The 18,120-nt window shown below is 41.3% G+C and overlaps 1 protein-coding gene across 4 annotated transcripts in view; it reads left to right on the forward strand.

Moving 5' to 3' along the window:
• The window catches only part of LOC113581561 (zinc finger MIZ domain-containing protein 1-like), a 66,601-nt gene that overhangs the window by 40,697 nt on the left and 7,784 nt on the right, over positions 1 to 18,120 (forward strand). Inside the window, exons 2-16 of one of the 4 annotated variants that reach the window (XM_035533803.1) lie at positions 4,738 to 4,813; positions 4,993 to 5,178; positions 11,671 to 11,797; positions 12,178 to 12,292; positions 12,380 to 12,588; positions 12,774 to 12,972; positions 13,193 to 13,438; positions 13,525 to 13,710; positions 13,984 to 14,055; positions 14,208 to 14,373; positions 14,654 to 14,795; positions 15,284 to 15,494; positions 15,949 to 16,054; positions 16,408 to 16,568; positions 16,949 to 17,016. In XM_035533803.1, the coding sequence (XP_035389696.1) occupies positions 11,775 to 11,797; positions 12,178 to 12,292; positions 12,380 to 12,588; positions 12,774 to 12,972; positions 13,193 to 13,438; positions 13,525 to 13,710; positions 13,984 to 14,055; positions 14,208 to 14,373; positions 14,654 to 14,795; positions 15,284 to 15,494; positions 15,949 to 16,054; positions 16,408 to 16,568; positions 16,949 to 17,016 (1,904 nt within the window). In that variant the 5' untranslated portion in view covers positions 4,738 to 4,813; positions 4,993 to 5,178; positions 11,671 to 11,774. The remainder of the gene's footprint in view (positions 1 to 4,737; positions 4,814 to 4,992; positions 5,179 to 11,670; positions 11,798 to 12,177; positions 12,293 to 12,379; positions 12,589 to 12,773; positions 12,973 to 13,192; positions 13,439 to 13,524; positions 13,711 to 13,983; positions 14,056 to 14,207; positions 14,374 to 14,653; positions 14,796 to 15,283; positions 15,495 to 15,948; positions 16,055 to 16,407; positions 16,569 to 16,948; positions 17,017 to 18,120) is intronic. The other 3 variants (XM_035533800.1, XM_035533801.1, XM_035533802.1) reach the window with 3 other exon arrangements.

An 18,120-nucleotide genomic window follows, 5' to 3' on the forward strand; every position in this document is an offset into this window, starting at 1 on the left:
ACCCAGTGTGAGGACCCCGATGAGGGGCATGGGTGTAGCCCTGATGGAAAGGGCAGTTGTGTGCGAAGGGACACATGGACAGTGTCACGCCTCTGAAGGGGAGGTTGGTGTGACAGAGCTCATCACTTAGGATGGCCAGAGAGCTGGCTCTTTGGTTCAATGGTCAGAACTCATGTTTACTTCCTGTCAGCCTTGGGTTTGAGTCCTGGGTAGGGTGGCTGCCTTCAGCCTTTGTTACAAGGTGATGTTTGATTATAGACCTTAATAGCTAAGTTCTATATGATAGAGCTTTAACTAGTTTTAATGATCTAGGAATATAGCTAATCCATGTTTATTTTATCCCTGTGGAAGCAATCCCTGTTTTAGTTATATACTAATCAAAAGACTGAGGATAAGGCCATACGTTTCCATCAACAATGATGGAAATCACTTCCTTACAGAGTAGAACTGTTCTATCATGACACAGAAATAAGTATTAGATTCAATGGTATCATTGTGCAGAGTACAGGTACAGTGCCAATGATGCACAGTCATAGAGCATAATGTTATATAATATGTATGGAAAAACCATGTACAAAACAAGCAGATGCTTTATGTGTTATGATGACCCCAAGGGAGTGTCTTTAAAATGCTGATTTTGCAAAAGAGTAACACTTTTAAAAATTCAGTAAATAGGCTTGTTGATCGATACAGTCAACATCAATATATGTTGCAGTTAAGGCATGGACAGTATAATGTATTTTTAATGCAAAGTGAAAGTTTAAAAGCTGTACTGACAAGAATTCATGCTATATTATTTGAGTTTATTTTAATGATATTTTTTTTCAATATTTCATAACCGGCATGTGTATATACATTTTATGGCATTACATCCATGAAACTTGTGTACTAAACATAAACTGCAAGTGTGTGTGACTAAACTGATTCTGAGCTTGGCTCAGCAGAAAGGAAAGTTACAAGGAGACCTTCTGACACTAAATTCACCTCCTGTTAAATCTGGCAACATTGATGTTACTTTTATGAAACATATACGGGAAACAAAAAGCAGACCCAAGAATATATTGCTGAAATGATTTTGACCTTTGATCAACATCATGAAAGTTACAAGGGGATGCACTTTACATTTGTTTGGATTGTAATTTACTTCTTATTTATTAGGGTGGAATCCTTTTGTAACAGCATTCCCCAAACAATTGATATTGTATCAATATTAGCATTGTTTTTGTTTTCAACAAAAATCAACTAGCATTATTGACTAGAAATGTCTGTATTGGTGCATTAATGTTATGATGTTTGTAGCAAAAAGTTTAGAGAAATTCTCATACATTGATTAGGATTCACTCAAATTTCCCTCTTCTAATGGGCAAAATTTCTTTCCTGATGAATGAATCACTGACTCGTTCATTTGGAATGCCACTGACTTCTTTGTACAAACAAATCAGGAAGTCTGTTATGACATTGTCAGAGAGGGGAAGCAATGACTGAGCCGTGTTCAGGATCCTAATTGAATACAGTGTTCCTTTAGATAATGTGATCTTGGAGTTAATGCGTTTAGCTGGACTGTCAGGACCACTGGCTCCATTGCAGACTAGAGCATATGGGCTCAGGCCAGAGCACTGTGGTAATGGAATCACTGAGCAGTTAAGTCGTCAGCATTTCATCTTGACATACCAGATGTATCCAGCATTAGACATCTTTACATATACCATGACAAAATGTGAATCTAAATCTGAATGCCTCAGTAAATGAGGTTATAGTTGGTTTACGAATATTACAAATCATTATCTTATGAGATCTAGGCCAGAGGGAATGCCTTTTTTTGGTCATATATACATATACAGTATAATAAAACACTTATCCCAGCTTCTTTGTGAAGAGGGGTCAGAGCACAGGATTAGCCATTGTACGACACCCCTGGAGCCATGTGGGTTAAGGGCCTTGCTCAAGGATCTAACAGTAGCTGCATACCAGGACTAGGATTCAACCTACAAATTTCTGATTGCTAGCCTAACTTGCTATCCTCTAGCCTACCACTGCCCTTCAGCTTCAGCTTACTTGTTCTCCATTAGTGTTTATATTTTCTTACAAACATGATTTGCATGATTTAACTGCTCTGACTTTGTTTGCTGATGTGTGTTCAGTTGAAACCAGTGTGTGAGGCCCATTTGATCTGCACAGCTCTTTCACTCTGTATTACACTCCCTCCTGTTTGTCTACAGTGTTTAATTTGCCAGATACACAGCACATAACATAACATGCATGTACACACACCATTTATTTCCATACAGAATACTCAGTCTGTGATTTTCCCTGCAGTCTGCTTGTGATTAACACAGAACTTCTTTTGCTCACTATGATTCAGCTCTGGTGTCATCTTGGGTACAGTTCTAGTGCTGTCAGAGTTCAGCTCTGATAGTGTGCAGGTTCAGATGTGGTATTGTCTGGGTCTAGCTCTGGTGTGGTTTGGGTTTACAGCCAACATGCCTGGAAACAGCATGCTTCTCCCCCCTCAGCCAGCTGAAACTCAAACTCCCTGCTTCAGTCCAGACAAATCGAGAATAAAGACAGCCCACACTGCTAAGGGAGTTAATTCCACCATCTGGGTACTAATTCAGATAAGACTCTTGAGACATGCCTTCTCTGACTTGAGGGGCAGTGTTTTTTATATGCTTTACTTGAGGCACGAAGGGTGTGAGATATGGTACAGGTAAGAGAAGTGCTTTCAGGTAGGAAGGGGCATGTCCATTTATGGCTTTGTAGGCTAATGTCAGGTTTTAAAATCTGATAATAATTATAGTTATAATAATAATAAACTGGTCAGCTGCTTAATGTGGTTGTCAAATGACAGGGATTCATCAAATATAACATCTAAATTCTGCATGCTTTAGGTGGGCAGCAGAGGAAAAAAGCCCAAGGCTTCATTTACTAAAAGGGGTAAAACGTTATCTGGAGCAACAACCAAAACCTCTCTTAATAGCATTAAAGCTGTAAGAAATAATTTGCTGTCCAATCCGTGATAACATCCAATCTAAGAGCCCAGATAACCTATGAACCTCATTAGGTTTAAATGCAAAGTAGAGCTGAATATCATCGGCAAATATGTGATATGCAATATTGCTGATATGATGTTTTATAATCTGTCCCAAAGGCTGCATGTATAAAGAAAGTAGCAGGGGCCCCAAAACCAAACCATGCTGGACACCACAGGATAAGGGAGAGGAAACTCCAATAGACACAGTACACAGTACAACTTCTCTCAGAAATAAAATATATGAAGCAGACTAAGGCTATACCTTAAATATGGTGGTCTACTCTGGCAAACACTTGAACTAAGGTCGAGTAACATTAGCACAGAATAGTTACCTGCATCAAAGGATATTAACATATCATTCAAGTCTCTCAAAAATGCAATCTCAGTAGAGTGCCATTTCCAAAAGCCAGACATATCATGGCTCTTGTGCCTCTTCAAAGCAGCAGTGAGTTGTTTGGCCACAACTTTCTCTAAAATCTTTGCTAAAAATGATTTTAAAATGATTTTTTAAAAAGTTTAGAAATAAATGATTTTAAAAAAGTTTAGAAATAGGTCTATAGTTCTCGTGTACAGCAGGGTCTAAATTTGGTTTCTTCACTAATGGCTTGATATACGCATATATAAAATAGGAAAGGACACATCCTGTACACAATGAATTAATAATAGACAATACCGCAAAGCCAATAACAGGTAGAGCTTTTAAAAATAACGAAGATGTTATTATATTCAAGGGACTAGATGATGGCTTCATTCTCTTAATCAAATCCATCAAATATCCTAAGATAACAGATTGTAAAGAGTCCAGAACAATAGGATATGAAGGGGGGCTAATGAGCATAAGCAGGTCACAGACTGAACAGTGTACCTGAGAGCTTTTACCTTGTTGACAAAGACTGAAAGAAACATTTTATAATAATCGACAGAAAAAACATTATAAATGTGGAAAAGGGTGGTGAGTGTTATTTATAGTATCAAAATCTTTGGATTTTACTTTGAAGAAGATAGCAATGTAAGCCATCCAGGCTTCCTTTGCTGATACATTGAAAGAAAAACAGAATTTTAAGGTACAAGTGATGTACTCATTGCCCAGTGCCTTTCCATACACTTTCCAGACAGTGGACATCGTCTGTCACCCACGTAGTGTTGCAGATGGCTCTAGTTCTTGCCTTTTGACTTAATTTGTCTTCATCACCTAGCACTGACAGAGAAGTGCTGAGTAATGCTCTGTATCATTTGTCCTACTGAGGTCAAAGTGTTATCAATTCCAAAATTCCTGCATTTAGGATGAAGTGATAGAGGGATAGAAAGACAGAGTGTCAGTGGTCAACAATAGATTTAGGTCCCTAACACAACAAGAAACGAATGTAGGTAACAATTGCTTGGCAGAGCCCCCCCCCGCTCTGGAACAATGAGTGAATTATGGGAACAGCCCACTGGTGAAAAAGAATAATTAATTTGAAGTCTTCTCACTTCAAAGATATATTGACTTTATGGATGTAGTGGTCCTTGGTAACATACACAAAAACACACATGACAGAGTACTCTGTCCAGAAACGTCTGTCAGGGTATGTTTGTAAACCATTTTATATATACAATTTAAATTAATTGAATCCAACCCTGAATGCTGATGGTAATTACTGTGTGTGTGTGTGTGTGTGTGTGTGTGTGTGTGTGTGTGTGTGTGTGTGTGTGTGTGTATGTGTAAGAACCAGAGGTCTGGAGCGGACTGGTCTATCTGTTCTTTGCTCAGCTGGAGCTGGCCCAAGACTCACCCTGTCTCTTGTAACCTCACAATGCACCTCCCCGTCACAGACATGAAATGTGATCTCCGCTCTCTCTCTCTCTCTCTCTCTCTCTCTCTCCTTATTTATCCCTTTCTCTGTGTGTCTCTCTCCCCTTCTTTCTTTCTCCTATCTATATCTCTCTCCTGGTCTCTTTTGGTCCTTGTTTTCTCTCTCTAGCCTCTGGCAAACTAGCTGTATTCTGAGTGAGTACGAACGAGTATCACAGTGTGTGTGTGTGTGTATGGGAGAGAGAAGTATGGTGGAAGAACCAGCATGGATCACAGAAAAAAAGGAGATAACGTCAATAACAGCTGCGTTTAACACAGAAGGCGGTCACATCAGCCACAGCTGCATTTTACACGGGTGAGAAGATTACTATTCGCTTTGCCCTGGTCTTGGACCGCCCCCTCTCTCTCTCTCTCTCTCTCTCTCTCTCTCTCTCTCTCTGTTTGTCTCCTTTCTCATTCTCTCCATCACCCCATCTCTTCCTTTCTCTTTTCTCTTTTTCTCTCTCATTAAAGTGTTTCTATGGCATGTAATGTGGAGTTTCCAGCTAGTTTCTCTCTCTGTCTGCAGTGCTCATGGCCCATGTAGAGGTTACTATCAGTGATTCAGGGTTGGACTGGTTTAGCCTGAAAAGCTTAGATTCAAGGTATGAATTATAGATGAGCAGAGTTCTGTTGCTGGACAACAGACAGAAAGAAATGGTGGATTGAGAAAACTCAGGGGATGAAAGAAAGAATTAGTGAAGGCTTAGAAAGTAACACAGTCAATTGGACATAAAAAGAGAGTGAGTTTTAGTCATTTCAGTGATCATTAAGTAATGGCACTAAATATGGCCAGCAAATTATACTGGATTTGATTGGATACAATATGATTGTATGGGAAAGGAAAGACCACATTGACATAGAGAAACAGGTAAGAAGTTCCTAACTGATGCAGTATTGATGAGATGGAGATGTGGGATAATCCCAGCTCTGCCTGCCAATATGGGACAAATATGGGAGATGAAATTGTTTCCTTGTTCAGCTCAGTCTGGGACATTCGCACCCTGTTTTCTGTCTGTATGTTTATTATATTTTACCTCCACAACAACACTACAACATGCATTACACACTTTACTGGCCTCTCGCTGGTCTGTTGGACTTTGTTTGGGTTCATGTAATCAGTGCAGTTTTATGATCTGTATATGTTTAGCTCTGCCTCTCGATCAGTCTGGTCTCAGTAAACCCTGATGATCTAATGATTACACTATACACACACACACACACACACACACACACACACACACACACTCTAGCAAACATGTCACACATGTACATGTGTCTGTCCAAATGCAATACTATTTTTATGCTTTTGATATTTCTATAGCTAAATATTGCTGAACATAAACCTACATTGAACCTTTGAACTTTTAACCAAATTGAACTTTTAACCAAATGCTCTTCTAGGTTTCATAGAAAACTGTTAAAATAGAAATCCCCTAAAAAAATCCCTAAAAAAATATCATTGTGATATGCAGGAACAAGCACATGGACCTCAGTATGTGCTGTGTGTGTGTGTGTGTGTGTGTGTGTGTGTGTGTGTGTGTGTATACACACTGCCTGGCCAAAAAAAAGGTCACACACTAATATTTCGTTGGACCACCTTTAGCTTTGATTACAGCACACATTTGCTGTTGCATTGTTTCCACAAGCTTCTGCAATGTTACAACATTTATTTCTGTCCAGAGTTGCATTTAATTTTTCCCCAAGATCTTGTATTGATGATGGGAGATTTGGACCACTGCACAAAGTCTTCTCCAGCACATCCCAAAGATTCTCAATGGGGTTCAGGGGTGGACTCTGTGGTGGCCAATCCATGTGTGAAAATGATGTCTCATGCTCCCTGAACCACTCTTTCACAATGAGCCCGATGAATCCTGGCATTCTCATCTTGGAATTTGCCCGTGCCATCAAGGAAGAAAAAATCCATTGATGGAATAACCTGGTCGTTCAGTATATTCAGGTAGTCAGCTGACCTCATTCTTTGGGCACATAACGTTGCTGAACCTAGACCTGACCAACTGCAGCAACCCCAGATCATAGCACTGCCCCCACAGGCTTGTACGGTAGGCACTAGGAATGATGGGTGCATCACTTCAGCAGCCTCTCTTCTTACCCTGATGCACCCATCACTCTGGAACAGGGTAACTCTGGACTCATCAGACCACAGACCACCTTCCATTGCTCCAGAATCCAATCTTTATGCTCACAAGCAATTTGAAGCCATTTTTTGCTGGTTAGCCGCACTGACAAGTGGCTTTCTTAAGGCTACACAGCTGTTTAGTCCCAATCCCTTGAGTTCCCTTTGCATTGTGCATGTGGAAATGCTCTTACTTTCACGATTAAACATACCCCTGAGTTCTACTGTTGTTTTTCTACGATTTGATTTCACCACACGTTTAAGTGATCGCCGATCACGATCATCCACATTCCTTCCTCGAAGACGTTGTTTTTCCCACTGTTCTTCCACTTTTTAATAATGCGTTGGAAAGTTCTTAACCAGATTTTAGTAGTTTCAGCAGTCTCCTTAAATGTTTTCTCTGCTTGATGCATGCCAATAATTTGACCCTTGTGAAACAGATTAACATCTTTTCCACAACGACAGGATGTGTCTTTCAACAGGGTTGTTTAACAAATGAGAAGCTACTCACTGCATCAGTTAGAGTTAAATAACTTGTTGCCAGCTGAAACATAATCACCCATGCAGTAATTATCCAATGGGAGGATCTTACCTATTTGCTTAGTTAAATCCAGGTAGTGACCTTTTTTTGGCCAGGCAATGTGTGTGTGTGTGTGTGTGTGTGTGTGTGTGTACATATATATGTACATTTCAATATCTTGATATATTTCGACTGTGAATGAAGATCAAGTTATGCATACTTCATGTCAGAGTCTCCCTCATGTGGTTCAGGAGAGTACTGCAGGAGTGTGGGCGTGAAACAGAATGTGTCTGAACTATTGCTGAGCTATAGCTACGGGCTATTGCTCCCTCTTGTCTGTTCCTCTCTTGTCTGTTCCCCTCTCTCTCTCACTCGCGCTCTCACGCTCTCTTAATGCCACACATGCTAGCCAGCTGAAAGTATTTCTTTATTGTTCATTTTTAACATATTTTCAAAGGTTCATGCATTCAATGGACGCCTAGATAAACACAAACACATGCACACACACAAACACAGATGCATTATTGATTCATGCTGTACTGTCTGACAGGCATCTCTTTCTGTCTGGCTTTATTAATTTCCCATTCTGTATATCTCTCTCCCTGCCTGTCTCTGTTGGAAAGGATGTTAGAGTCACAGAGATTGAAGTGGACCATAAAACTCACAAACACAACCACAGCCATCAGACACACACACACACACACTCATACACACACACACAAACACAGCCATCTAATCATGGAGTGTGTATGGGTGGTTCATTGGAGATCAGAGCTTCAGTTGCTCGCCTTGAGGGTTTCATGAGGCACTGAAAAAGAGAGTGACAGAGAGAGAGAGAGAGAGAGAGAGAGAGAGAGAGAGAGAGCGAGAGAGAGAGAGAGAGAAAGCAGTGTTGTTGTTTTTTTAAGCCTGTGGCTTTATATGGAGTAGGACAAAGCATTGATAGCTTTGATCCTGGTCAAAGTTCACCCAGTTGAAAGTGGTCTTATCAGCTGGACATTCAGAGCAGGACTGGCAAGGGGTCTGTGTTTCAATTACAAACCAAACACTTCCTTCTAGTAACTCACATAATCACTTGGAGTCATGAAAAGGGGAAATTGCTAAGTGTGTTCACTGAGTGTTTACCGAGCATGTTTACTGAATGTGTTTACCGACGCCACTGCTGATTGGTCGTACCTGGTCAAAACCAGAGTGAAATTCTTCAGGGTTTGTTTTCTTCCTTTAATAATGTGTAGTCTTACATTTCCTCCATTCCTTTATGACCAGTCTCCATCCTTCACTCTTCTACCTCCATCCCTCCATCTTTCTCTTCAACCTTCACCACTCCTTCTCCTCTACCGCCATCCTTCCATCTCTCTCTCCTCTACCTTTTATACCTTTATTTGATTCTCCTCTGCTGCTGGAGAAAAGGAAAAGTCTTTCAGTGAATCACTGCTAAAGAGGAGACCAGTGGGATCTGTTAGTGTCACTTTAACTCTGCTGAAGAGTCACACAGGCAGCACCGTACCTTTTACACCGGCTGGGGTACCTCTGCATAGTGTGTGCTTCTACTTAGAGTGTGTGTGCTTTTGCGCAGTGTGTGTTTTGCAGCTGTCTTGACCTTGTTTCAGAGTTGAGTTGAAGAACTGTTAGGATCCACCAGTTCTCTGCCAGTAGCACAGGGCCATGATATCAGCTGCAGTATCAGGAAAAATAAAGCATATGTCTGATGATTGGGCCAGTTTAAAAGAATCCATCTATGTAAAAGGCAAAGGACTGACACACTTGTGCACAGGAGGGCTACTTCCACCTTTGACACACCAATTCAACTTCTAAAATTGAACCTTAAAAAACAATGACTTAAACATCTGTATTTGTGATTAATTTTGTAGTTATGCTTTGTAGTTCTGTTTTTTTTTTTAAATCAGCTAAATAAACAAACAAATAAATAAATGTTGCATGTGCTTTTTAAACTAACATCTCTCCAAAAACTGCCATAACAGAGTGCTGTCCACAAATAAGATCGGTCACATCATATCATTCTTGAAGTGAGCGTGCTGTTCATTGTTTGACGTATTAAGCTTCTTGTTTAATTAAATCATGATTATACCAATGTGAAATTATAAGACAGGTCAAATATGAATACAATCCGAATACATTATTGCTGTTATGTTGGGCGATGCAGTCATGGCTCAACAGAGACTGCAGCAGAAGACTCTGCACATGGCCCAGGGGGGCTCTGGTCTTCAGAGTGATGGAACCTGCTCTGAATCAGAACTACCTGAGGCCTCTTGCTCACACATCAAGAACCCAGTAGCAGAGTGAAGAGCTCACTCCGAGTGAGTTCAGTTTACAGATTTTCGAGGTATGATGGTGTTGAATGCTGAGCTAAAGTATATGAACAGCATTCTAATGTGTCCATGCTGTCACAGTGGCATAAAGTCATGTGGATGGCAGCCTCTGTGAAGTGGTTTTGCTTGACAGTTGGAGGGAGTGCGATTGTTATTAAGGCACATGACCAAGGGCTTCATTGTAACCAGAATGATGGTTCCTCATTTGAGCAAGTAAGGACAGCAGTCTGCTCCAGGAAAATGGTGATGATGTCCCTGAAGACATCAGCTAGGTGGGGGACGCACTTCTGGAACATGTGACCCAGAATGCTGTCGGGTCCAGCAGCTTTGTGTGGTTTCACCCTTAGTGGGTCCTGCTTACATCAGCCATAGTCATAGACAGCACCTGGTCTCCAATGGGATGTGTGATCCTCTCTGCTGCGTAAGGTTTCATTATCCACTCTTACTATGGAGCCAGTGACAGGTAATGCCTATTCTTCCAGCGCCATGTGATTCTCATATGCAGCAGCATCCATAAATCTGCTGCAGTCAGTGCAGCTGAAACAGTGCTGCAGAGCTGAAACAGCTCCTTCTGTCTTCACTTTTATGGGTTTTCTGACTGTTTGTTTTTCCCAGTTTCAGCAGTGGTTGTTGTGAGGCATCAGTAGTACAGAGTCTGAGCTGGAGGCAGAGGACAGTCCTGTGTGCGCCTTTTGTGTTCATGTAAACATAAGCCAGTGTTGTTGGGATGAAATGTTTGTAAAATTTGAGAATGTTTGTTTTTCAGATTCACATGGTTGAAATTGAATAGAACAACAATGAATTGCTCCGAGTGTTTGTTCTGGAGTAAGCTGGCTGTCATATACTGCCTCCAGTGTGTCCTTGGCAATAGCATTTGGTGCTGTGTAAACTAATTATGTAGATGGCCCAAAATTCCCTGTGGTGGAAATGGGGGTGTCACTTTTTTGTCTATTCTACTGCTGCAGAGCTATAGCTACAAACGACAGATGCGTTCATGCACAAACCTTTGTTCCCAGACGCACAGTTCACTTCCTCTGGTCCTCCCAGACAAAGGGTTGCTGTTTGTGACTACAGATGTTGGAAGGATTAATGGTGGTCCCAGCATATATCATTCTTAGTCCAATACAATTCTTTACAATTCTTAGTCGTATACAATTAAACTAGACTTGATGCATCACATTTAGTTTTTCATGTTGATTTTAATAATTACAGTAGTATTTAACCAAATCATTTGAGTATTAGGAACAGAGCAAATATGAAGCGGTAATGTCATTATATGCCTATTAAGTTTACATGTAAAAATCATATATTCTGCAAATGCAGCTTTGGCCTATTAAATAATTAGGTGGCACTAACCCATTTATAAAACCCTGGACATGCCACTGAATTTGAGTTTGTCAGTTTGATCGGCTGTCTTGGGTAGGAGTTTTTTTGGTGTTTTTTTTTTTGCGGAGTGGGTGTATTATCACAAGGCTCCACTAGAAGCACAACACACTTGACATTTCTCTCTACAAAGGAGATTCAGATGACAAGCTCTTTTTCCCTGCAGTGAGCTGTATGTCCTGCAGTCTTTGGTGCTACACTGGTCCCTGCTGGCCAAAATAAAAATCACTGCAGCATTGTTATTCAAAGCCCATGCTAGTCAGGTTGCTGGTTTCCCTGCTGTAACACACTTTATTTAATTGAGAGAGTTTGCTATTGAATCGGTGTGAAGGGGTGAAAGGGGTGTGCGTGTTATACTGCATGTGTTCATGACTGTGTGTGTGTGTGTGTGTGTGTGTGTGTGTGTGTGTGTGTGTGTGTGTGTGTGTGTGTGTGTAGCTCTCCTGTCTTCATGGTGTGAGGAGTTGGGGCGGCTCCTCCTGCTTCGGCACCAGAGGAACAGACAGAACGATCCTGCGGCAAAAACTCCCATACAGAGCAGCATGAAACCCGCACTTAGCCATGGGTCAGTCTCACGCACACACACACCAGCCTGAGTAGCACTGAAACCAGCACATAACCATTAGTATTTCACACATAGGCATGCATACATTCATGCATGCATGCACAAACATGCACGCACGCACGCACACAGACCAGCTTGAGTAACACTGAAACCAGCACTTAACCACATATCAGACGAGCGCGCATGCGCACACACAAATATCAGCCTAATCAGCAAGAAAACACTACTTAACCACTGATCGAGCACTCACACTCACATTTTTATCCTCTTAATAATGTTAGAACCTCTATATTGTAATTATCATTTATCCTTATTATCCCTATTTATTCAGTAAGTTGTACACCTGAATTCTTGTCTGTATTCTCTTTCTGTTTCTATAGCGATGGATCTTATCCATTTGATTCTGTTCCTTGGCAACAGAACACTAATCAGGCACCTGGATCAGTCTCTGTAGTAACCACTGTCTGGGGTGTGACCAACACCTCCCAGAGTCAGGTGAGTGTGTCAGGTGAGAGTAATTGTTGTTTGTGGGTATTCATATATGTGGGTATTCATATATGTGTTTGTGTGTGTATGTGTTAGGTTTTGGGGAACAATATGACAAATCCCAACCCCCATATGAACCCTGCTAGTAACCCAATGGCTGGAGGGATAGGAGGGGCCATGACCCCAGGGCCGTTTCCTGGGCAACAGCAGCAGTTCTCAGCCAAGGGTGGGGGCAATGAGAGCTACATGCAGCAGGGCATGTATGGGAGGGGCAGCTACCCTGAGCCAGGGGCATACGGGGGCAGGTCAGTATCTGGGAAGGGTCATACTCACACTGTGGGGCACTGTAATATTCCACTGTCCTTAAGTTATTTAGTTTTATTATTAATATATATTTTTTTAATTTGTAGAATTATTTGCATTTATATATCGTTAACAATGCTTTTGGTCCAAGTTGGGATTTACTTCATAATATGATGTCTCTCTCTAGTTATGGGGGAGGTACTAATGGCCCTGGTGCAATGGGCATTAATCCAAACTCCCGCCCCCATTCTGACTTCAGCCAACCAGCTGCTGCTGCTGCTGCTGCTGCTGTTGCTGCTGCAGCTGCCACAGCAACTGCTACTGCCACGGCAACAGTTGCTGCCCTTCAAGAGACCCAGAACAAGGACATGAGTCAGTATGGGCCAGTGAGTTAGTCACACACACACACACACACACACACACACACACACACATACATATATATACAAAAACACAGAGTCAATAAAATTTGAGTGCAGACACTCACAGTTCACAATGCTGCACGCAGTTCCATTACTGCATGCACCCACAGTACACACACCCATGCACACACACAAAATAATGCACTGAGACGCACTAATGATGCACTATATCTTCCTTCCCTAGATGTGCTCTTCGTTCCAGATGGGTGCGAACCAGACGTATGGGGGGCAGTTCCTTAGCACCGCTGCCCCACGAGGACCCCCAGCTCTCCAGAGCTCTCTGACCCCAGGGGGCATGGCAGGTACTCCCATGGGCATTGGACAACCCCGGGGGCAGATGGGGCCTTATGGAGGTCAGAGAATGCCCCAGCAGGGTTACCCCAGTGGCCGCACACAGAACCTGCCTATGAAGAGGCCCTACCCTGGAGATGTGAGTGCACCTGGCCTCTGTGCACCTGTGGGAGGAGCTACATATCAACTAGCCATAAGTGACACCTCCTGTTTCTGTGTTCCCAGGCTAGCTATGGCGGGCAGCAATGTGGACCAAACGGACAGTTTACACCCCAGCAGGGGCAGTACGCTGCACCAAATGGCTCCAGGTCCTTACTCTCCCCTAACTATCCCAGCCAGAGGGTCCCAGGGCAGGGGCAGAACCCTGGGCAGTACCCCCCCAGTGGGCCAGGCCTAGGGCACTTCTATAAGGTTAGTTTACCATCCACCACTAGCACAGTTTATAGAAAGATATGCCAAGAAGTTTAAAATTTTAGCCCTTACCTGGAAACCAACTTATGACAATGTAATATTTCAAATATCATATCTGTGTTTGTGTATGTGTGTGTGCATGCCCTGTGTGCATGCATATGAGTGTGCATGCCCTGTGTGTGTGCATGTGTGCTTACATGTGTGTGAACTCACGCATGTGTGTTTGTGTAGGTGTGTGTGAGCTGCTCTAAAACATGTCCTCTGTCTCTCCAGCAGGAGCCTTTTAACTCTCCGAGTAATAACTTCAGTGGCAGCTTCCAGTACAGTCAGGGGAATACGAGCGGCGTGCGTACACTTATAACACAGCTTTGCCCTCTGTTTTTTCATAGTACAGTTTCCTGGCAAACCAGCTAATATGATAATATGCCTTGCTAGTATGACTATCTGAGACCCTCTGGGTTGTTGTAATAGGTGTATTATTTGCATTATGTTTACAGCCTACAAGGCCAATGGGTAACTACTCCCATTCTCCATTGCCGGGGAACCCCACGCCCCCGATGACCCCAGGAAATAGTATTCCATCATATCTGTCACCAAGTCCGGATGTTAAACCTCCCTTCCCTCCAGACATCAAACCTGGCATGAGCTCTCTGCCGCCCCCCAGTGAGTGCCAAAAGCCACCATGGCTATCAAGACCTTGGAAAATGCCCTCCTGTTGAGTTTATTTCTAAATGTAACTAAATACATCTGAATCTAACATGCAGAGAGCGGCATCAGTCTTTGCACCATTGGACTCTGCACCACACTGAAACCATCGAATAGGCTGTGAAATGTTGTTTGTAGGCATACTTGGCAATGTGTTTCCCTCTTCAAGCTTTTCTGCTGAACTGCTTTTGCTGTGCTGATGTGCTGAAGCTAGAAGGTGCTGTGCTCCTGTGTGCAGGTAGCTGTGGGGAGGAGCTGAGGTTAACATTCCCTGTGCGGGACGGTGTGGTGCTGGAGCCCTTCAGACTGGAACACAACCTGGCCGTCAGTAACCACGTATTCCACCTGCGGCCCTCTGTCCATCAGACCCTGATGTGGAGGTGAGACACAAACACAAACACTCACTAAACACACAAACACTCACTCACTCTCACACACCTTGTGCTTACCTTGTGGAGGTGTGTTTTACTTGCTTGTGGTGACACTCACCTTCATAGATAGCTGCACATGGTCACCTGGCCAGTGTCAGCACTAGGTCTATCTGGACTTGACTAGGTCAATGCCTGAATTACAGCTCCCCACATTTGTTCTGAGGGACTGTCTAAAATTATTTATGGAAAGTTTTGCAAAATCTTACAAAATCTTGTTTATTGTACAAAATGACTTCACAAATGTACGCCACTGAGAAAAAAAGAGATTTAAAAATATGTTTATATGTTTATATGCTTAGCATTTATAATTGGTTATGGGTATTTTAAAGGTAAATTGGATTCAGTGTAAGACCTGCACACTAAAATGTGTATGCGTGTTTGTGTGTGTGTGTGTGTGTGTGTGTGTGTGTGTGTGTGTGTGTGCGCATGTGTCTCAGGTCTGACTTAGAGCTACAGTTTAAGTGCTACCATCACGAGGACCGTCAGATGAACACTAACTGGCCTGCATCGGTGCAGGTGAGCGTCAATGCCACACCACTCACCATCGAGCGCGGAGACAACAAGACATCCCACAAACCCCTGCTCCTCAAGCAAGTGTGCCAGCCTGGAAGGAACACCATCCAGATCACTGTCACAGCCTGCTGCTGTGTAAGTGGCACTTACAAATCATTTTTCAGTGCAGCTCAGTATGACTAACCTTTTCTCACTGCTGCAAACTGTAATATTCTTAGATTAACATTTTCAGGATAATTACATTATGGGTGTTCTTAAATGGTCTATCATTTAAATACTCTTAGATGCAGTATAATGTTGAGTATATTTCAAGTAACTTCTTGAGTTCACTTAGATAGAGTAACATTTTGCATACATAGTGTTCTATGTGTCGGTAATTAGACAGTCATTTAAGTACTATCAGGTTATCATTTGGAATACATTTATGTCAAGTAATATTTTGACTGTACTTGAATGTACTATCATTTTAGTACTCTGTTGAGTAGCATATTGAATACATATTGACAAATGATTAAAAAAAAAAATCACACTGTCACAGAGGTGTTTGTATTTAAGGTATCTAATGTGTGTGCATTTTTTCCCCCTGTAGTCGCACCTATTCGTGCTGCAGCTGGTGCACAGACCGTCTGTGCGCTCCGTTCTACAGGGTTTACTGAAAAAACGCCTGCTGCCTGCTGAACACTGCATCACTAAAGGTATATGCAATTGTGTATGTTCTAAATAGAGACACAATTACTGCATTTCTAAATATTGACACAATTACTGGAAACAATTACCTCATTACTAAAAATATACAATTATTGTAAACACAATTAATGCATTACTAAAAGAAGATACAATTACTTTAAATACAATTACTGCATATTACAAAAAATATACAATTACTGAAACTGTATTACTACATTACTAAAGATATATAGTTATTGTATTACTGTTACAATTTATAAAGATTACACATTACATTACACACAGCTCTTACAGTTGGATCACTACAAATCGCTACTCTCCTTCCTACATCCATTCCTCATCCCTGTGTACCTGTTTGCAGTGAAGAGAAATTTCAGCAGCGTCGTGGTTTCTGCTGGTACTGGTGGTATAAACAGCGAGGATGGGGTGGAGCAGACAGCCATTAAGGTCTCACTGAAATGTCCCATCACATTCCGGCGGATCCAGCTTCCGTCACGGGGACATGACTGCAAACATGTGCAGGTCAGAGAGACTCGAATACTCCAACACTGAGTACATATTCACACGCAGCCCATCACACATTCAGTATATAGCCATACACAGTACAGGAAACACTAAAAACATAACCACACCCAGTGCCACACACGTTCAGTACAAGCCACTCCCAGTGACACATACACTCAGTACACAGCCATGTCTAGTACTGCACACACTCCAGTACACAACCACACCAGTCAAACATACTCTATTGTGATCTTAACATTGCTATATTGTTACCACTAAATGAATCATAAAATGGAATTTGTATGTGACAAAAGAACAGTTCTTCTGTACATGAACGTCTAGTGAGAAGACCTACATTGACAAACCCAAATGATGATCATCACTGTGTCTTTTCACAGTGTTTCGATTTGGAATCATATTTGCAGCTAAACTGCGAGAGAGGAACCTGGAGATGTCCTGTGTGCAAGTGAGTAGCTCAACATTATAATACAGAAATTAAACATTATATTACAAGCATATTCCATTATTGCAATCATATTAAATTACAAATTACATTAATAAGCAAATATATATCATAATACAATTTCAGCAAATAAGTATAATACAATTCCAGTAATTGTACCTCAGAAAACAATTAAAAATAAAAAACAGTAATATAAAAGAGTAATTTACCCCTGTCATGCAGTGGTTGTTTACTGAGAAAAATTTCTGAGGAGGCTGACACACAAATGAATGCTAATCAGAGCTGTTTTTGTTATCTTACTAGACAATAACACTGTATTTACCAATTCAAAAACACAGCCCATACCAGACCATCACACAGTTAGATCATTCTTCAGCAAATGCTCCACGTTATCCAGCCTTAACCATGAACAAAGAAGGGCTAAGGACACCCACACACACTAGTGAATTGATTCATGACACAACCCTACATAGCTAGCTTTATTGTATTTAAATATGACTGTGTATAAGTATAGAACAAAGCTGGGGTTTTATTTGCATTCTTTTGGACTTTTTAGCAGCTCTTTTATCAGATACAAATGGTAAACCAGAATTTCCTTCTTTATTCTGACTGAGGAGGCTCTGCACCTCTTGTCTACTCCTATTTTCCTGTATGATTTATGAGCACAGTAGCATTGTTTTTCTTAACTGGATTTCATACTTCACTTTGTATTTAGATTTATATTTAACCTTCAATAAATATTTATCAATATCTCACCTAAGACAATACTATGTTAACAAATGGATGATGATTTCTCAACATAATAGTGGTCAGAAGTGTTCAACACTTTTGTTTAAAATATGTAATACATTGCTATGAATGAACTGTAATAAATCACTATGAATTGTAATAAATTGCTATGAATATGTAGATTTGTATGAATGAACTGAATTAATTAACAAATTAACTCGTGTAAGAAATGCTGAAAAGTTAGTTACTTGTACATGACAATAGTTATAGTAACTCACATCAGAAATTAGCTAATGTTAGACTGTGAACCCTATTGATTAAAATTGTAAAGATGTGATGGCTATTGACTGGTTTTTATACACCACTGTAAATCTGCAC

Source organism: Electrophorus electricus, chromosome 14, assembly GCF_013358815.1.
Source record: "Electrophorus electricus isolate fEleEle1 chromosome 14, fEleEle1.pri, whole genome shotgun sequence".
Taxonomy (NCBI): Eukaryota; Metazoa; Chordata; class Actinopteri; order Gymnotiformes; family Gymnotidae; genus Electrophorus; species Electrophorus electricus.